Below are 20364 nucleotides of genomic sequence, written 5' to 3'. Positions count from 1 at the left end.
AGCAGCTACTCTTGCTCTGCATAGTTGACTCATTGACCCTGTATCATTTAATTTCCTAGAATTCCATATGGCAGTGACTCTTCTCCCTGAAAGAAGGGGAAGCCTGGAATAGGAGGACCTGGGGGTGTGAGGTCAGGGGAAATAACTAAGGACGGTGGACTGGGTAGTTGTGCCAATCTACTTCCTCCAAGATGAGATTTTCATTATTTCAACTTAGTGATTTTTATCTATTTTTAGATTTACATGATTCCCAAAGACTCGGATTTTCCCCCACCTTATTTTTCTAGTAAAGTCTTTCCTTGAAAACTTCTAGGAGTCAACAGAAGTGGTTTCCCTGTGTCCTGTCCTGGTTTCTCTCTGTGTTAGCATCTTTCTTTGTCTCTTACTATAACTGCAAATTCAGGTATTGCTACTTAAATATCTTTTAAGCTTTGACTTTGTATGATGTTTTCATTTTTCCTTAAATTGCATATTTTTCCTTTTATGCTTCTAATGGGATGACAGAACTCATTGAAGTATAAGAGGTCAGTGTTAATACTTTGAATGAAATGGATACTTTACATTTAAAAAAACCTATATGAACAGTCTGCATATTTAAGTGCTTGAATTTTCATGAAGATCTTATATTAGAGTATATATGCCTCAGTGCATGACCCTTTAAACAGATTAGAAATAAAAAACTATGCATGCCAAAGAGAACCCCCAGTTTGAGAAGCAGCTATGAGATTCCTGATATGTTCTTTTTAGAATTGAAAGGACAGTGTTTGAAGCATATATGTTCTTTTGTATTTCAGGCTGATCACAATGTAGATGTCAACACTGAAGAAGATGATGATGGGGAATTAGCACTATGGTCTCCTGAAGTCAAGATTGTTGAACTAGTAAAAGATCATAAAGGCTTGGGATTCAGCATTTTGGATTATCAGGTATAAGAACCTCTGTAGAGTTTTTTGGAGTGATTAGTTTGTATTAACATTATATAAAGTAGGAATCATTTTAAGGCGCCCATTGACTTAGGCAAAACTGAATGTTTTGATGTAGGTAGTTCCTGTCCAAAGATGAGGTGTCATATTTTGCATTGTTAGCTTGACAATTGAGCATTCAGTTTGGTTGCTTTTAGTATATAGTATATTTAGAGTTGTGCAGCCATCATCACAGTCTAATTTTAGAACATTTTCATCACTCCCAAAAGAAACCTTATGCATATTAGTAGTTATTCTCAATTCTACTCCTCTCCCTCCCCTTCACATGAAGGTATTTGTAGTTTTGCTTACCTATTAATCTCATTGAGCTTAATTAAGTAGAAATGTGAAATTTCTACTTGGTAAAATTATAATTTACATTTAATAATGGGGCACATAATATTTATGTATCTATATGTACCCCAAATATGACTAGGGTAAAATGACTGATGCATTTGGGGGAGGATGTGAAAGGTCACAATAAGACACCTATATGCTTACCAGCTTACTAGTTTATAGTACTTTTAGAGCTTCTGATTATTATGGGGAATTAAAACTGCTGGCAAGAGATCTCTCACTTTTAAGATGCATATTTTAATACATTTGTGCTGCCTAAACACATTGTGGTTTAATAAAGCAAAAAGTCTTCTATCAAAGCACATAAAATGCCAAGAGATATAAAAATCAATTCTTTTGTTTTTAATATAATAAGGCAATCGGGAATAGATTAAAAGGAAAATATTTTAAGCAATATGTAAGACATTAAATTCCATATTTTGGCAGTGTGATTTAAGATTACTGAAATAGATTATATCTCTTTCGTTTTTGCTGCCTTATTTCTGTGCCAGATAACCTTCTTCGTTATTAGAACTTCTCTTTGGAATATTATTGAATTATGAGTTGTTGATTTCAAATAATGCACATTTTGGGAAATATTTTTATAAAAATATTAATACTATAAGATCCTGGAAGTTTATATATTAGTTTATATTAGTGGATATAATACAAATGGCTGGTATATACTATTTTCCTCCCCAATGTAGTTCTATTACCTAGCACATGGTAGGTGATTAATAAATACTTGCAGAATGATTGCACAAAGTGTAGGTTAGCCTAAATTAACTGGGACTAAATGAACACATTCAGTGGGGTTTCTTCTTAACCATTTTGATAATTGTGATGTAGTTTAGAACAGCGGTCACCAGCCTTTTGGACCTCATAGACCACCTGTTGTCCCCGGACCACCGGTTGGCAATCGCTGGTTTAAAAGATACCTTTCAGATGTGGTCTTAGATATTTAGCTACATTTCCCTTATTATTGGAATCTATCTATCTATCTATCTATCTATCTATCTATCTATCTATCTCTATATTTGTACTCTTATATAATACTAGAGGCCTGGTGCAGGAGTTCGTGCACTGGTGGGGTCCCTCGGCCTGGCCTGTGTCCTCTTGCAATCCGGGAACCCTCGGGGGATGTTGGATAGCTGGTTTTGGCCCAATCCCCGCAGGCCCAATCCAGACAGGAGGGAGCCCGATCCTCATAGGCTCGATGCAGACAGGAGGGAGCCCAATCCTGTGCATTGAGCATCTGTCCCGTGGTGGTCAGTGCACATCATAGCGACCATTCATTTGGTCGTTTGGTCGCTTAGGCTTTTATATATATAGATATCATAATGGTTGTTTTATTCTGTTAAATGACATTATCTACAAGTTTTATACTTTGAATGTTGCACATTTAAATCAGACAAGTGCTTCAGACATTTTTTTAAAAACTTCAGTAAAATACGAAAAGAAAAACTTGATAGTCCTTAGTAATTTAATCCTTACTTAACAGAAACATTTCCTTTTTTTTTTTAATCCTCACCCAAGGATATTTTTTTATTGATTTCAGAGAGAGTAAGAGAGAAGAAGAGAGAGAGTGAAACATTAATGTGAGAGTGCAACATCAGTTGGCTGCCTCCTGCACTCCCCCTACCAGGGATCAAGCCCACAACCCTGGCATGTGCCCCGACCAGGAGTTGAACTGGCACCCTTTTGGTACATGGGACAACACCCAACCAACTGAGCCACACCAGGACCCCACTATAACATTTAGATAACACGTAAACACAATTTAAAACTTGGAGCCTGGCAGGTGTAGCTCAGTGGTTGAGCATCAACCCATGAATCAGAAAGTCACTGGTTAGCAGGCTTGATCCCCAGTAGGGGGCATGCAAGAGGCAGCCAATCGATGATGTTTCTCTCTCATCAATGTTTCTATCTCTCTATCCCTCTCCCTTCCTCTCTCTAAAATCAATGTAAAAAAAAATCATTTAAAATAAAATTTGATTTGGGGCAACTTAATTAATTGGTTATACCATCTCTTGTTGTAATTAGGTAATAAATTCTAAAGTTTGAAAATATTTTTTGCAAGACCAGGTGAAGGTTTAGCAAAAGCCATGAAAGGCCGTGTTCCTGGTTATTACTGTGTTTGATGCGTCCCATATGAATATATTAGGTAGCTGAGTAGGATCAGTGCAAACCCCCGTCCCCACCCCCACCCTCAGGCTTTAGCATATTTAGAATAAGAAGTATGGTAGAAACATCTTGGCCATCGGAGAGAGTGTTAGTAGAGTGGGAGAGCTTCTAGGTTGTAAAGGGCCTGCATTAGCAGTATTGAAGAGGTTGAAAATTTACCTTTGAATATTTAGTTACCCACATTTCTTTAGAACTATTAAGGAATTCCTCAAGAGCCTGACAAAATTGTATACGATATCTATTTCATGGATATCATTTAATAAAGGGATAATAGTGTCTAGCTCAAAGGATTGTTGTGAGTTAAATAAATTAATGTGTAAAGAAGTAAAAATGTTATATTGTTATGCAAATATGAGTATGATATTATTAATAATGATCCAATTAAAAATAAAGACAAAATTTTTTTATATTTTCCTCAAATGGAGCCCTATTACACTATATATGTACTCTATCAATGTTCAACTATTTAGTGAGATTAGGAAAATTAATGTTAGATGTCTTTGTTTAGAGAAGTCTACATTTAATTGTAAAATTGCATTTTAAAATGCAGCCAACTCTTGATGGATTATTGGCCAGAAATTTACTTTTTACATAAATTGAGCCAAACCTTAGGAAAAGATTAGTGAGCCGATAAAGGATCTTGAGTTGGCCATGGGAATATGAGGTAGCTGTCTGGACAGGTGATTCCGTGAATAACTATTGGTGGAAGTTGTGTAGCTGAGTAGAGAAAAGAAGCATGTCTTATGAAATGAAGGAGCTGAATCTACTAAACCAGGGGTCCTCAAACTTTTTAAACAGGGGGCCAGTTCACTGTCCCTCAGACCGTTGGAGGTCCGGACTATAGTTTAAAAAAAAACTATGAACAAATTCCTATGCACACACATATCTTACTCAGACCGTTGGAGGGCCGGACTATAGTTTAAAAAAAAACTATGAACAAATTCCTATGCACACTGCACATATCTTATTTTGAAGTAAAAAAACAAAACGGGAACAAATACAATATTTGTATTTGCATGTGGCCCGCGGGCCGTAGTTTGAGGACCCCTGTACTAAACAGTTCTATAGTTCAGTCATATGGCCAAAGAGCAAAGTGTGGAAATTCACTTTCATGAAAAGCATTTTAAATAGATTGGAGCAGAGGAAAAAGAGACAGCAACAGGGAAGACAGTACATATGATTCAGGTCGTAAGTCTTCTCATTAGATTTTAAGGTAAAGGGATAGTTCCTCTGTTGGCTATTATTTGAATGAAGCAGAATATTTGTTCATTTCAAATATTCTTCGGCACTACTCCATGTAGTGGCTAGTGAAAATCCTGCCCTGTATATGTACCATATTATAAGAGTCATTGATTGGTCACTGTAACATCATGCTGTATAGGATTGTGTCATGGAAAATAGCAATGTGCATAATTTGTTGAACATATGAGTATTGTGGCCAACTATGTACTCTCTAAGCATCATTAAACACTTCAGAAATTTGGTTATACATTTTTGTAGTATAGTTTCTTGCCAGTTTCTAGGTGTGGCTTACATATTGTGCCCTAGTTATTTTTGTCTTAATTCCCTAATATCTATGTGTAATGTCTTTATTTCTTGGAATATTACTAATGCTCATACTAATATTAATCCTAATATACAAATAAAATTAATACAAATTAAGTAGTAATAGCTAACATTTATTGAGTGTTTACTACTTGCTAGGCACTGTTTTAATTACTTTATGTATTCCTCCCAAGAACCATAGGAAGTTCATACTATTATCATCCTCATTTTAGAATTGAGGAACTGGAAGCACAGAGAGGTTAAGTAACCTGTTCAAGTTCACACAACTAGTATGTGGCAGAACTAGAATTTAACTCAAACAGTTGGCTCCCAGAGTCTATGCTTTTAACCACCACACTCTATTGCTTCATTTTTTATGAGGGTTACTTCCATGTGCATTTTATTACCAGGGATCCCTGTAATTAATTTATCACAGCAGATCTTTCTATTTTTCCAGCTTGAAAAAATTTTTCATGTCTTCAAGACAAACCACTAGCTAATATTCTTAATCTTATATGAAAGTTTAGTAAGTATTAAACAATTAATGTAGTGTGTTCATGTGCATTGTGTAAGAACTAATGTTTATTGTTTCAAACAAAAGTAATTACAAATGTAAGAACCCTAAGTTAGTGCAAGTAATTTGTTGTGGGTTAATGTTCAATAATGAAGCAATTATTGGTATTCTGAGAATCTATAATTTTTTAAATCTACCAAAAAGCTTGAAATACATTTAGAACTATGTGGATTTTACCTTCAGTTGACCTTATAAATTAAACATGGCAAGTGGATATTTTCTGGTGTTTTGATTTATGTTGAACTTTGAATAACCCCTCATGATTATAAATCACTAGACATGTTTGACATTAGCCAATTTTTGAACATTAGCCATGATATTGCCATTCTTAATACTTTTGAATTTTAATGATTTAGAAGGTAAAATTTATTAACCAATAGTTCTCCCTCCCACATCCCATGCCTCATTTTTCTTCCCTTCTGATATGGACAGATTCAGTGTTTGTCAGGACAGATATTTTTGAAAGACTTTGGGTTTACCTCAGATACTGAGAGAGATAAAAAATAGAAAGCATAATAGCACAGCCATTGAGAGGTGATTCATACGTAAACTGTTAGTAATGATTTAAAAAGTTGTTTGAAAGACCATGGGCAAATGATGATTCGTTGAAAAGAATAGTGAAAGTATTCATCCCGATAGAAATTAAGTGATTAACTTTTCTTAATAGAAGAAATGGGTTATAGAACCCAAATAGTATTTGTCTTGGATATGGTATACCTTAGTATTTGTGAGAAAAACAGTGTGCAGTTTTGCCTGGCTACCAACTCTACTAGTATTAGATGGGATTCTCTTCACAACAGACTTAAAAGGTGTAAGAAGAGACTGTATAAATTTCATGTATATATCTTTAAATTGATGTTTTTCTTATGTGCAACAGAATGAGTTTATGAAAACATTAGAAATGTTTTAAAGATAAGTAATACATATATATGGCATAAAAATTTAAAGATACGTAAAGGTATCCCATGACAAGTGATTCTATCTTTGACCATAATCTCTCACGTATTCCAGATAAAACTCCTGATTTTCTTGTTTATTCTCCCAGGATATTTTATACATACATGGTTGGCTCAGTAATAGTTTTTGGTTGCTAATATTTTTTTATATGTAAATGGAATATGTCATAAACATTTTAAGCACATTGCTTTTTTCCTCAATTATATGTTCTTTCATTTTGGTATTTATAGAACTACCTATTTCTTTTTTAAAAATTTTATTTTATTAAATTTATTGGGGACCTAGTTCTTTTTAATGACTGCATAGTATAATATTGTCAATGTACAATAATTTATTTAACCAATCTCCAGTTGGTGAATATCTTAAATGGGGTTCTAGTAGATATCCTTGTCATACTCTTGTAAAAAGGTGGGAATAGTATCTTGTGACAAATTCCTGGAAGGGTAATTGCTTATCAAAAGAGCATCTCTTGCCCAGCCAGTGTGGCTTCGTGATTGAGCATCAACCCATGCACCATGAGGTCACATGTTCGATTCCTGGTCAGAGCACATGCCTGGGTTCCAGGCTCAATCCCCAGTAGGGGGCATGCAGGAGGCAGCCGATTGTTTGATGTTGATATTTCTCTCTCATTGATGTTTTTATCTCTCTCTCAAAAAAAGAAAGAAAGAAAGGAAGAAAGAAAGAAAGAAAGAAAGAAAGAAAGAAATCAATGAGCATCTTTCTCTCTTTTTAAAAAATTGAATTTAATTTTTTCCATCACCACTTATTCCCCTCTATGCCCTCTTTCACCTTCACCCACCCCTGCATTCACACTGTTGCCCATGTTCACGAGTTCTCTCTCTCTTTTTCTTTTTTGAAAAGAGCATACATCTCTTATTTTTTAAAATATATTTTTGTTGATTTCAGAGAGAAAAGAAGAGGGAGGGAGTGATAGAAACATCAATGATGAGAGAGAATCATTGATCAGCTGCCTCCTGCACGTCCCTCTACTGGGGATAGAGTGCGCAACCCGGGCATGTGCCCTGATCGGGAATCAAACCTCCTGGTTCATAGGTCCGTGCTCAACCACTGAGCAACACTGGCCTGGCAAGAGCATATATCTTTTTTTAAAATATATTTTATTGATTTTTCACAGAGAGAATGGGAGAGGGATAGAGAGTTAGAAACATCGATGAGAGAGAAACATCGATCAGCTGCCTCCTGCACACCTCCTACTGGGGATGTGCCCGCAACCAAGGTACATGCCCTTAGCCGGAATCGAACCTGGGACCTTTCAGCCCGCAGGCTGACGCTCTATACACTGAGCCAAACTGGTTAGGGCAAGAGCATATATCTTTTAAATTTTTGTATAGTTTTACCAAATTGATGAAACATAACTGTGAGATTCACATGTATTTAGACCATTTAAAATGGATGCCTTCTTATGTAGTCATTTCCTTATTCAGATAATTCTCTTGGAAAATAAAATGCAAGCAGGTGCATGATTCATGAATTTGCTAATGGTTTTCCATGATATGGACAGATTAAAGCATAGCAATATATAACTATCAATTTTGTTTTCATTTTATATTGGCAGTAATTAATTTATTGACCTTTGTAACTAAAAGCACATAAACTACTTGCCCAGAAGTCTATTCATATTTCTTCCACCAGTTTTAATTGTGTTTATCAGAAAATTGAGTTTAAAAGTGGAAGAAAGGAAAGATTTTAATTTTCACTACCAGAGTTGAATGCTGGGAGAATTTGCATGAATGCTACCATCAGTATGTAATATTCAGTAACTTGCAGAAGCCCAGTCTTTATGTTTGTATTAGCTGATTCGTTTACAGAATTCAGGCTATAGAATTTGATAGATTTAACATAATTTTAACATATAATAGTACAGTTGATCCTTGAACAAGTTGGGGGTTAGGTACATTGACCCTGCACAGCCGAAAATACATATATAACTTTTGACTCCCCCAAAATGTAACTACTAATAGCCTACTGTTGATCAGAAGCCTTGCTGATAAGATAAATAGGTAATTAAAACATATTTCATGTTATATGTCTAACATACTATATTCTTTTTAAAAATATATATTTTTATTGATTTCAGAGAAGAGAGAGGGAGGAAGAGATAGAAACATCAATGAGGAGAGAGAATCATCAACTGGCTACCTCGCCTCCTGCACACCCCACAGTGGGGATCGAGCCCGCAAACCAGGCATGTGCCTGACCGGGAATTGAACCATGACCTCCCGGTTCATAGGTTGACGCTCAACCACTGAGCCACACTGGCCGGGCTATACTGTATTCTTAAAATAAAGTTACCTAGAGAAAAGAAAATGTTATTAAGAAAATTACAAAAAAGAGAAAATACATTTACAGTATTTCTTGAAAAATATTCCATGAATAAGTGGACCAACACAGTTCAAACCCATGTTATTCAAGGGACAACTGTACGGTACATATATTAGTATTACTAAAAAGTCAGATACAAACCTATACTATGTCCAGAATCTAACATATAGAGGATAGTAAAGTATTACAAGTTCCACTTTAATGCTCACGGTATCTCATAACATGGCCACCAGTATCTTTTTCTTTTTCTTTTTTTAAGGAGTCCAATTCTTCATGTAGCATTAAGATCTTGGTACAAAGCAAAATGTAGTCAGTTTATTAGTAATGGTAGTGTCCATGTTCTTGCAAATACATAGCTACTGTTGAACAAATCACACAGCTGCATTTAAAGGTCACTCTTGCTTAACAGAACTTAGGGGAACTGATAAAGACTACTCTTTGCCCATCCCTTATTCCTGTCCACATTTATTTTTATTAACATCAAAGTACTGTAAGCTCCAGTGCCAACTGGGCCGAAGATTTCTTTTCACGGGGGATTTGCTTTCTTTCCCTCTATGGGAAAGTTCTGTATCCTTTAAATCATTTTAAGCTGCTTCATTTGAAAAATAATTCTTAGTGATGTGTTCATGGAATAGATTGATTGTGGCTACTGGGGAAATTCTCTCATGGCTTAAAGATCGCTTTTCAAGCCTGCAAAGTAGGTGAATGAAGGGAGCCTGCTCCTGGTGTGTGGAGTATGTAGTGTGCTCGGGATGATGGCCGACTTCCCAGAACTTCCCTGCAGCAGGACTAAAGGCATCAGGAGACCAGAAGCCACTTAATAAGAGATCAAAGAGGCTGTGTGTGTATCAGCTTGAAACCCAGATCGCACAGATCAAACGCTTGCCCAAGCGAGGCAGCTGCAGGAGGATGGAGTTAGCAGGAGGCCTCAGAGATCTTAAGTCAGGCCTGATGTTGAACTTTGCAGGAATTTCATGGCTCTTCTGGAATACGAAGCTGCAGAAAATCCCCTTGTGTCTAATGGAGGAGAGAGAACGTAGAGGGCAGGCAGCAACTGCTCGTCAGCCGGGTGGTGCTTTCCCATAGGCTAGCTCACCTGTGAACAGTGTCGCTTCACACTAGAAGGCACTGCTGAGGAGGAGATATTCAACATGAAATATCCGCTGTGTTCCCTTTAGTGAGTATTTCAGAAATGGCCAAAACTGTACATATTAGTATTCATAAAACAACCATGGGGAGCTAAAATATAGACGTGGAGATGCTTAGATTTACTGCAACACCTGATAATTGCAGATCTCCTGAGAAATGCTCAAGATTTCCCAGGAAATCCGTGGCTCTCAGTCTGGCTATGTGTCAGTGTCTCCCATGTAATTAAAAATAGAATAATATATATTTTTTAAAAGAATTGGTCTAATGAAGGAACTCACCGCTCTTCCCCTACCTCTAGGTGTGGGCGTGTTTTGGAAGTTCCCACTTGAGTCTCATGTCCGTGTTAAAAACCATGCTAGTCGATAAAAGTCATCGCCCTTCCTAGAGTATGGCGGGAAGATTGAATTAAACCCACGAGCAGGTTTTAAGTCTGTTTCCTACGGTGTGGTGGTTTGTACTGCTCTGCCCTGCCCCTGCTTGTGGGTGTCATTTGGAGCCGGGCAGTGATTCAGAGAAATGATGCTCTTCCCAGCGAGGGCCAGCAAGTGTCGCTGCCCCCTTCTGGTACCTAAGGCCTGATTTGGTAATGATTCCTGAAAGGGCATAGGTTACCTGATCTTTACCACACCACTTTTAGAGCTCACGGTCCCCTTTCGCCTGCCCCCTCTTGTATTTGCGTTTAATCAGCTATTGTAATCACCACTGTGCTACTGTGAACATATAGTATGGTTATGAGCACCAGCTTACAAGCCAGAAAGGACTAGGATTTGTATTCTAGCTCTGACACCCTACTTAGGACTTTGAACAGGCTTGTCAGTCTTTCTTATTCTCAGTTTACTAAAACAATAAGTGCTAAAGTGGAAATAATATTTGCCTGGAAAGTTGTGAAGGCTAAATAAAAGATGTACATAAACGCCCATATTTTTTGTAGGCATAAAATGCGTTACTCTACTGAAAACTGATGATGAAGATTTTCAAAGGTCAAATCTGAGCACAGACTTGCTATAAATGTTAGTCATTCACTCCAAAACAAAAATTGTTTACTTAATGTGAACTAGTATGAGGGATATAAAGATGAAGAGATATGTTCCCTGTAGCGATCTTTCGTTTAACAGATGTATAGTGAGCATATTCTGTGCCAGGCACTGTTCCAGACACAGGGGATATAGCAGTGAGCAAAAATAGCCAAAAGACCACATGTCCTCATGGAGGTTAAATTTCATTGTGAATAGAGAGATAGTGGACAAATAAACAAATATATGTTAAAAGAGAATAAAGAATACAGACATGGGAACAACTCTATATAATACACTATGGCAGTGGTTCTCAACCTTCCTAATGCCGAGACCCTTTAATATAGTTCCTCATGTTGTAGTGACCCCCAACCATAAAATTATTTTCATTGCTACTTCATAACTGTAATTTTGCTACTGTTATGAATCGGAATGTAAATATCTGATATGCAGGATGTATTTTCATTGTTACAAATTGAACATAATTAAAGCATAGTGATTAATCACAAAACAATATGTAATTATATATGTGTTTTCCGATGGTCTTAGGCAACCCCTGTGAAAGGGTCGTTCAACCCCCAAAGGTGTCGCGACCCACAGGTTGAGAACCGCTGCACTATGGTATTAGCAATGGTGGGAGTAAGACTAAGAGAACCTGTGGTGGTTGTCAGGAGACTCATGGGGAATTGAGGCATGCTTTGTGGACAAGCAGGTAGTAGACATTCCAGACACAGGAATGTCCTGGTATTGGTAATTTGATCCCAATTTCATGTCTTTATTTTCTTGAGTGACTGTGAGCTGTTTAATGTCTATCTAAAGTTTTAAGTGTTATTCCTTTTAATGAAAAATCCTTTGAGAAACATTGTGTTCTAATATTTCTAATATTTTATATGGAAAACATGACTACCATTTTCCATGGTAATAATAGCCAGTTATTATGTACTGTTTACTCTGTGTCAGGCATTGTTGAAAGCCTAGGGTGGGGGTATTGATTTAATCATTTCTGCAATCCCATGAGGTAGGTCCTATAGTCATCCTCATTTTATGGATGAAGAAACTGATGACAAGAGGTTAAAGAATTTGCTCAGAATCATCCAATTAGTCACTAGTGGAGCTGGGCTGCTAGTCAAGAAGTGGGAAAGTACAGTCTTTAGACCAGAAACAACACTGGTCCTTCATAATTATGGCTCAAGTGAAAGGTGATAAAATTTTTCATTTGTCTTTCCAGAGAGACATACTTATTTCAGTTCCAAAAGATTAATTCAGAGTATTCCTGAATCCTTACAGCCCCGTGCCTTTACTCCTCTCCCCCGGACAAAGCTCTTTAGAGACCTGCTGGCTTTTTCATTGCTTGAGAGTAGAAACTGGGTGTGTTCTACCTTGGGTTTCGCAGCAGGAACTCCTTGGCCTTTTTCCTGCACAGTTTCAAGATGTCCAAGTTTTATTCCACATGTTGTGTGTTACATAGCAAGAGTATTGGTTGCCCTTTTAAGGATTAAAAAAATATTGCCGAATCTTTTCTGAGGAATGAAGGGCATCCTGTGTCCTTCGTGTGGCACTGGTTATCAGAGAGCCTCTCAGCCTAGAGGGGGCTCCCGTCTCAGTGTCTGCTTTCAGGGGGAAGGAGGACTGAGGACCCCAGGCTGCTCTGAGGCGCTGTTCCGGTGTAGAGGTCTGCATAGCTGAAGTACAGGGCCAACCCTTTGTTTGCATGTCTTCAACATGTAAGTGTAACATCATGAATGGTTTGGCAATTGATAGCATTGCTGGCCTACATCACAATTAAATTTAGAAGGCAGTAAATGAGATTGTAAGTGTCAACTCTTCAAACCCATTTATCCTACTAACTTCTTTTCCATCATCATCTTCCTAGTAATAATAATAATAGCAACAGCACTTATGAAGTGATTTCTATGAGCTTGCTAAGGTCTTCACATGCCTTCTCTCATGTAATGCTTTCAGTAGCTCTATGAAATCTGTACTGTTGTTATTTCCACTTAGAAAGGAGAAACCCAAGTCTTAGAAATTAAACGACCTGAACAACGCCACTCAGCTGGTATTTGAAAGCTTGTAGGTTGAGAATGATTTCTTTAGAATATTAAAATGAATTCCAAAACTACTATTAAAAAAGCTTTTAAAAGTTTTATGTGTCTGTACTTCCTCCGCATCATAATAACTTCCAACTTAATGTTTGGTATTTTTTTCTGGAAGATTTTGAGATATTTCTTTTTTCTAAAATATGTTGGTTAGTGATTTTTAGAGAGAGGGGAAGGGAGAGAGATAGAGAGATAGAAACATTGATTATAGATAAATATCTCAATCAGCTGCCTCCTGCACACCCCCTATTGGTGATTGAGTCTGTAATCCGAGCATGTGCCCTGACCGGGGATCAAACTGGTGACCTCTTGGTTCATGGTTTGATGCTCAACCATTGAGCCACACCAGCCTGGCTGGGATATTTCTTATTTATAAATTCATTTTCCACTTTAAAATTTTTTTGTAAAATATACATAACAAAAGTTATAACAACCATTTTTAAGTGTATAGTTTCATAGTGTTAAGTATTATTCAAATTTCAACTAATGTAATTTTAATAGAGGGTGTGACTTTGCACTTTTATACTACTGTTTGCCTGGTGGAACCCCAGCCATTTCAGCCAGATAATGGGACTTTTAGATAAAGGACAGTTGTGTGATATGTTTTTGTTTTCCTTACAACTAGTGAAAGTCCTGGGCCAGGGGTGAATGGTAAATGTGTAAACAATTACAGCATAACATATATTTTTCAAGAGATGAAATATCCAAGGAACATATGTAATATCCAAGAAGAATATCTAGTAAGATACAATAAGGGGATAAGAGAAAGCAACAGTCTTTAAAAAGTCTTTAAGATAGGACTCCCACTTGAACCATTTTGAATATTATGGTGCTTAAAGTAGATTTTTAAAGTACTAAGCTATCCTAATATATAAAAAGCCAGGGGCCATCACAACCAAAACAGTCAAACGGACAACTGAACAGCAGGCTGTGTGGGGCGACAAGGCCGGCAGAGAGGTTAGTGAGGGACAACCAAACAACTGAACAGCAGGCTGTGTGGGGTGACCAGGCCGGCAGGGGGGTTAGTGAGGGACGACCAAATGACTGAACAGCAGACTGCATGGGTGACCAGGCCGACAGGGGGGGCAGTTGGGAGTGACCAGGCCAGTGGGAGTGGGGGTTGTGGAGTTGGGGGTGACCAGGCTGGCAGCAGGGGCAGTAAGGGAAAACCAGGCCAGCATTGGGGAAAGGGGAGGCCAGGCCAGCATGGGGGGAGGCAGTTGGGGGCGACCGGGCCGGCAGGGGGGGCAGTTAGGGGCAATCAGGCCGGCAGGCAGAGGCAGTTAGGGGTGATCAGGCTGGCAGGGGGGCAGTTAGGGGTGATCAGGCAGACAGGCAGTGGTGGTTAGGGGTGATCAGGCAGGAAAGCAGGTGCCAGCGGTCCCGGATTGTGAGAGGGATCCTAGATTGGAGAGGGTGCAGGCTGGGTTAAGGGGGACCCCCCCACCCCATGCACGAATTTCATGCACCGGGCCACTAGTCCTATATAATAAAGAGCTAATATGCTAATTAGACTGAATAGCAGAACGATCGTCTGGACAACCTTCTGGACGAAGCCAGGGCTGCGAGGGCCAAGCCCCTTGCACGAATTTTGTGCATCGGGCCTCTAGTCTATAATAATGAAAGCGTAATATGCTAATTAGACCGGACATCCTTCCAGACAAAGCTGAGGCTGTGAGGGAAGTCCGGGTCCCAGGTGCCTGCCAGTGGCCGGAGGGAAGCCCGGGTCCTGGGTGCCAGAGGGAAGCCGGTGTGGGCAGCCGGGGGAAGGTAGGCCTATTCTTGTATGAATTTCATGCATTGGGCCTTTAGTACAGAGTAAAATTACCTGCAAGCTTATGTATTTTTTTCTGCTTTAGAATATATTTTGACCTTTTTGCAATCTTCTCTGTCCTCTTCTCTTCCACTGAACTTTTAATTGCCTTACTTATTGTGCTTACTGTGCTGCTTAGGGACTATTTAGCTGTATGTGTGATGAGTGGAAAAATCTATTCTTAATGCCTAATAGTATTTAGGAAGTAATAAGACACAAGGAGCCAGGAACCATATCAGTTTAATCTATCTTGAGTGCACTGAATGTATTTTGTGGGTACTTACTTTGAACATGATGATGTGGTTCTTGGTATGATTAGTATAATACTTGGCTATATTATAAAATAGTTAAAAATGGGGTTAGATTCTGATGAGATAGCTTTCTCATAATTCATTAGAATCATTTAGTTATTGCCTTGTGTTCACTATAAATACATTTATTTCTCTTTCCTAAGGGTAAGTGCTTAGCTTGTTGGTCAAATCAGAAGAAGCTCTTTTAGTATAATTAATTACATGCCACTTTCTTAAACCAGGACTATGCTTGAGATTTTAATTCAACTAATAGTCCCTGACATGTCTTTTCTTGCTATCTAAAAATGGCAAAGGGAAAAAAAAGGTTGTTTTAAGACTCACATAAGGAAAGGGCAATGTCCTATATATTTTGTTGTATCTTCTGTTTTGATGGTGGAATACCCAGGAAGTTAGAACTTGTGTAGTCAGTGGCCTTTTTCTAATTTCTTAAAAGATATCACTAACAAAAATATATCATACTTGTGACCATAGTGTATCTCTTTTTCATTGCTGATGCTGTGTTTTGAATTAGCTTTCATCATCCCCTGCTTGTTATAGAGTTTTGTGAATGTTTTGGTAGAAATTAATGACAAATTTGACTCATGATACTCTGTCAAATTTAGTTAGAAGAGTTCAGAGTTGGTAGAATGGATTATAAATGTCATGTATCCAACTTTCCCATTTTACAATTAAGGAAACAGACTCAGAGAAATGAAGAACTTATGAAAGTATACACAGCCAGGCTGGCCCCAAGCTGGGGCTCAAAACTTGTCCCTCACTTCTAATCCATACCCATTTTACCACGGTGGATTGACTATCTGTCGTCTTGACTCTCCTGTGTATATTTTTTCCTTTAAAGAAAATCTTTGGATTCCTGTTTCCTGCCTGACATTGCTACCAATGGAAATTTTAATTTATGCCAGATGTATAGCAGAGCATCTGAAAATCACTGTCTTTTCCTTAAGACGTATTTCTGTGTGTGTGTGTGTGTGTGTGTGTGTGTGTGTGTGTGTGTGTGTGTGTGTAAAGGAACCCTTCCTTTGCCTTTCTTTATACCCACTTCCTTTTGTTGCCTACCTCCAGGATGGGATAGTTAGCTATTTCCCTTTTAAACTTAGTGGCTTTTTTTCCTGCATTCTCCCTTTTAGTAAATTCCTCGAGATCTGATTTTGAAAATTTACTTCACTGTTAATTTATTTAGATTTTAACTCAATGCTTTTTTAGTTCAAGTAATAGTGGCCACATTTAAGAGAAAACTCTTTACAAATAAAATATTTGGCTACTTGCTGCTTTCATAGTTTTCCTTAGTTGACAATTATTGAGTTTGGACAATTCTCATAAAATACTACAGAGCTAGCTACCTTATGTTATTCAGAAATTAATATGTATAGATCCTATAAAATTATCTTTCAAACATACTTCCTCATAAGAATAAATATTTGTGAAATGAAGCTTAGTAGCCTAATTCTGTAGTAGTGTACACCACAGCACTGAATTCATTGGTTAGGAGATCTGTTCATTTGTAGAGCACTTTGTATATCATCGTTGTTCAAAGTTGTTTTTCTAGTCCAGGGGTGGGCAACCTTTTTGTGAGTGCGTGACAAAACCAGCAAAATCTCTGACTCAAAATTCTTCTGCATGCCAACCCTAATTTTTTGAGAACATGTTACGCCTACTTGATATCTCTTAAGGTGTACGTATGTGAAGAACCTTGAAGAAATAATAAAATTCATTCGAGCGACAAAAATACAGTATATGATGATGAAAAATACATTTATTTTTTAATGTATACATGTACACTGATAGTCCGACAGAAAACTTTATGACTCCGTTTGATATTATCAGTGGGACTTTTGCTGCTGCATCACTGATGACAGAGATTTTACATCAGGTTTATATTTCGTGACCTTCAGAGATATGCACGAGCTACTACTTTCATCCGTCAGGCTACTCCTATTATGAGACTTAACAAAATTCATCACTGAGAACAAAGATTCACAAGCGTATGTGGATGAAACCAAAACACTGGTCGGATCTAGGAAGGCAGGGAGAGTTAAGGCAGAGGCATAGAAATTGCTCTTCCCCTCTCTTGTCAATCCATGTCTATGGTCTTTAAGATAACTTGTTATGTAAAATTATTTATTTATCTAAGATGCACCTACACTGAATTTATCTGAAAAATAAAAAAAGTCGATATTAAGAAAAAAATTATAAATGGCAGATTATAAGAGAGGGTTTCGCGTGCCAGCAAAAGTTACTGGCGTGCCATGTTTGGCGCGCGTGCCAGGGGTTGCCCACCCCTGTTCTAGTCATTCCCTGGAGTCATTTCACTTTGGTGAAGGACTCCTGTAGTACAGGAGAGCATGTATTTTGGATGTGGTGAGCTGTATATACAACAGCACAGAACTTCAATCACATAGCATTAAGACCATATAAATTAACCTTGTTTCCTCTCATGAGTGTACTATAGGCCAATTTTATATTTGTATAGACTTAGTTGACAATGAGTGTCAAAGTTATCAAAGGTAAGGTAATTTATATACAAATTTCTGTCTGAGATAAATAATGGCCTATCTCCTTACCTTCCTGCTGTGATCTTTAACTTCCTATTACATTACTTAATGTTTTCCAAAGTTTGGGTGTTGGATACAGAATAGATTTTAAAAGAAGATAACCAAAGTTGTTATTTATTTTGAATCCATATGATTAAGTCATTGTTACACTGTGGTTTTTGTTTTTCTTCATTGGAGTAGTACTCCAATGCCTATAAATGTTGAATGTCAGAGCAGTCCGTGGTGTCTGTCTCATGTGCCTCTTGTTTTCAAAAATGCCTTACTTATAATGCACTGGCCACTTTATCAAATGTGACCGCTTTTCTTCCTGTTCATTTCGTCTGGGTCTTTATGAAACAGTCCCTGCTGCGTTCCTTGCACCAAGCTTGCCACGCTTGCTTGTCTATATTTGCAGGTTTCGTATTGGAGCAGCTTTATAGCTAGAGCTCTCTGCCTCTCACAGAGCTCACATTTCAACGGAACCACCTCCCTGTCCCAGGTGATGCCCCTGCACTCTGCTTGAGTTTATGTGAACTCTGGTCTCTTTGATCTGTGGGAATGTCCACAAATATTCATATAATACATTTTACAGATGCTTCAGAAACTTTGAATCCCATCCATTTGAACATAATGAGTGTCATATGTTTGTGTCTGTTCATGTAAAGGTGTTCTTAGCTCACCAAATGAATGGATTCTTGAGAAAGTAAACGTAAATAAAAACTCTGGCAAACAAAGTTTACCTGTCCGTGCAGCTTGCTGCACATTAAGGAGCTCAGTTTTATACGCTTGGGCAATGGAATAAGTTTATCTTCTGGCAATTTGCCTTCTTTCTACATTCATTCACTCACTTAGCAAATTCTTACCTTAAGATAGAGGAGCACATCCCTTAATGACTAAGAGCAGAAACTCTGGAACTTCACTGAGTGGTTTACATTCTGGTTCTGCCATTTATCAACTATGTGCTTTGGTTGAGTTATTTAATTTTCCTCTGCCCTAATTTTCTCATCTGGAAAATAGGGATAATAAGGGCACCTACCTCAGGTGGGTGTGAGGATTAAATAGGTTCAAATAAGTAAGATACTGAGAACATGCCTGGCATGGCAAGAGCTGAGGAAGTATACCCAGTTGATGTTGCTGTTATTTTTGTAATTCATATATGATGGTATGCCTTTGGCGTGTTTATCATCCACCGAGGAGAGAGAAACCGAATAGATTCAGTCATTTGATATTTCAACTGCTATTCAGTGCCTTCTATGTGGTAGGCACTGTAGTAGGCCCTGGAAATAAAACAACAAATAAGCAAACCTATTCTTGCTCTCATGAAGCTTATTTTTAGTAGGGAAGATGGTTAAAATGATTTCAGTAAAATGTTAAAAATTTTATCATAGGGAAAATGTAAGGTGCTGTGAATACATCTAGCAGGAGGACCTTACTTACTCCAGGGGATCAGGGACAGTAAGGAACATGTATGATGACAAATGCTATGCTGGTAGGTCTTTCTTAGGTTTAGAGACAGTGTGTGGGGCGAATGGGAGTGGGCAGTGATATATGTGGGAACAGCGAAAGGAGACCAGACTGCTCTCCAGATCTGAAGTAATTTCTCTGCCAAAAAGTTGGGACCTTGTCCTGAAGGCTGTATCACTGAAGTGTTTGAAGCAGAGGAAGAATTGTGGTCACATTTTTATTTTTAAAGTCATTCTTTTATCTCCCTAGAAAATAGGCTGATGGAGGCAAGATTGGAGACAGGTAGACTTATTGGGAGGCTGCAGCAGTTGCACAGGCTAGAAATAATGAGAAACTGAATCAAGGTAGTGGCAGTGGAAATGGAGAGACAGGATCAGATGGAGGAGAGAGATCAAAGTGACTTGCCTTAGTCAGCAACTCAGTGGAGGGGTGAGGGAGAGTAAGTGAATACGTGGGTATATGGTAATACCACTCAGGGAGGATGGGAGGAGAGGAGTCAGTTTGACAGCTTGGATCTCCCCCCAACATTGCCACATCCTGTATCTATATATATAAAAGCCTAATATGCAAAGTGTCCCCTCAGGAGTTTGACTGACCAGGAGTTCGATCATTCGCTATGATGTGCGCTGACCACCATGCAGTGGCACGGAACGAAGGAAGATCCCGGCCGGCAGCTGGTAGCCGCTAGGGACCCTACCTGTGCACGAATTTCGTGCACTGGGCCTCTAGTTTATAATAAATATCAAACATTAGCATTACTTTGAGAGACCTCAAAGATTCTTATATCCATTGTTCTTCAGACAGGTATGGTGATGTTATTCACTTGTGAGATAGCAGTTAGGTGGGTTCTCTTGGGAATTTACAGCTAGTAGTGAGGAGAATTCAGGTGAGATCTACTTTCTTATATAGTACTAGAGGCCCAGTGCACAAAAATTTGTGCACTCGGGGGGCGGGAGAGGGGGGGTCCCCCAGCCCGGCCTGTGCCCTCTCGCAGTCTGGGACCCCTCAGGAGATAACGACCTGCTGGCTTAGGCCTGCTCCCGGGTGGCAGAGGGCAGGCCCAATCCCTAGGTGCAGCCCCTGGTC

The 20364-nt window shown here is 38.4% G+C and overlaps 1 protein-coding gene across 4 annotated transcripts in view; it reads left to right on the top strand.

Moving 5' to 3' along the window:
• The window catches only part of INADL (InaD-like (Drosophila)), a 289773-nt gene that overhangs the window by 58130 nt on the left and 211279 nt on the right, over positions 1-20364 (top strand). For all 4 annotated transcript variants that reach the window (XM_014549254.1, XM_014549253.1, XM_014549252.1 and 1 more), the window contains exon 16: positions 795-926. In XM_014549254.1, coding sequence (XP_014404740.1) covers positions 795-926 — 132 coding nt within the window. The remainder of the gene's footprint in view (positions 1-794; positions 927-20364) is intronic.

This window comes from Myotis brandtii, unplaced genomic scaffold (genome assembly GCF_000412655.1).
Source record: "Myotis brandtii unplaced genomic scaffold, ASM41265v1 scaffold540, whole genome shotgun sequence".
Lineage (NCBI taxonomy): Eukaryota > Metazoa > Chordata > Mammalia > Chiroptera > Vespertilionidae > Myotis > Myotis brandtii.
Note: the sequence above shows the minus strand (reverse complement) of the source record. Positions and strands in the feature narration are given on the sequence as shown.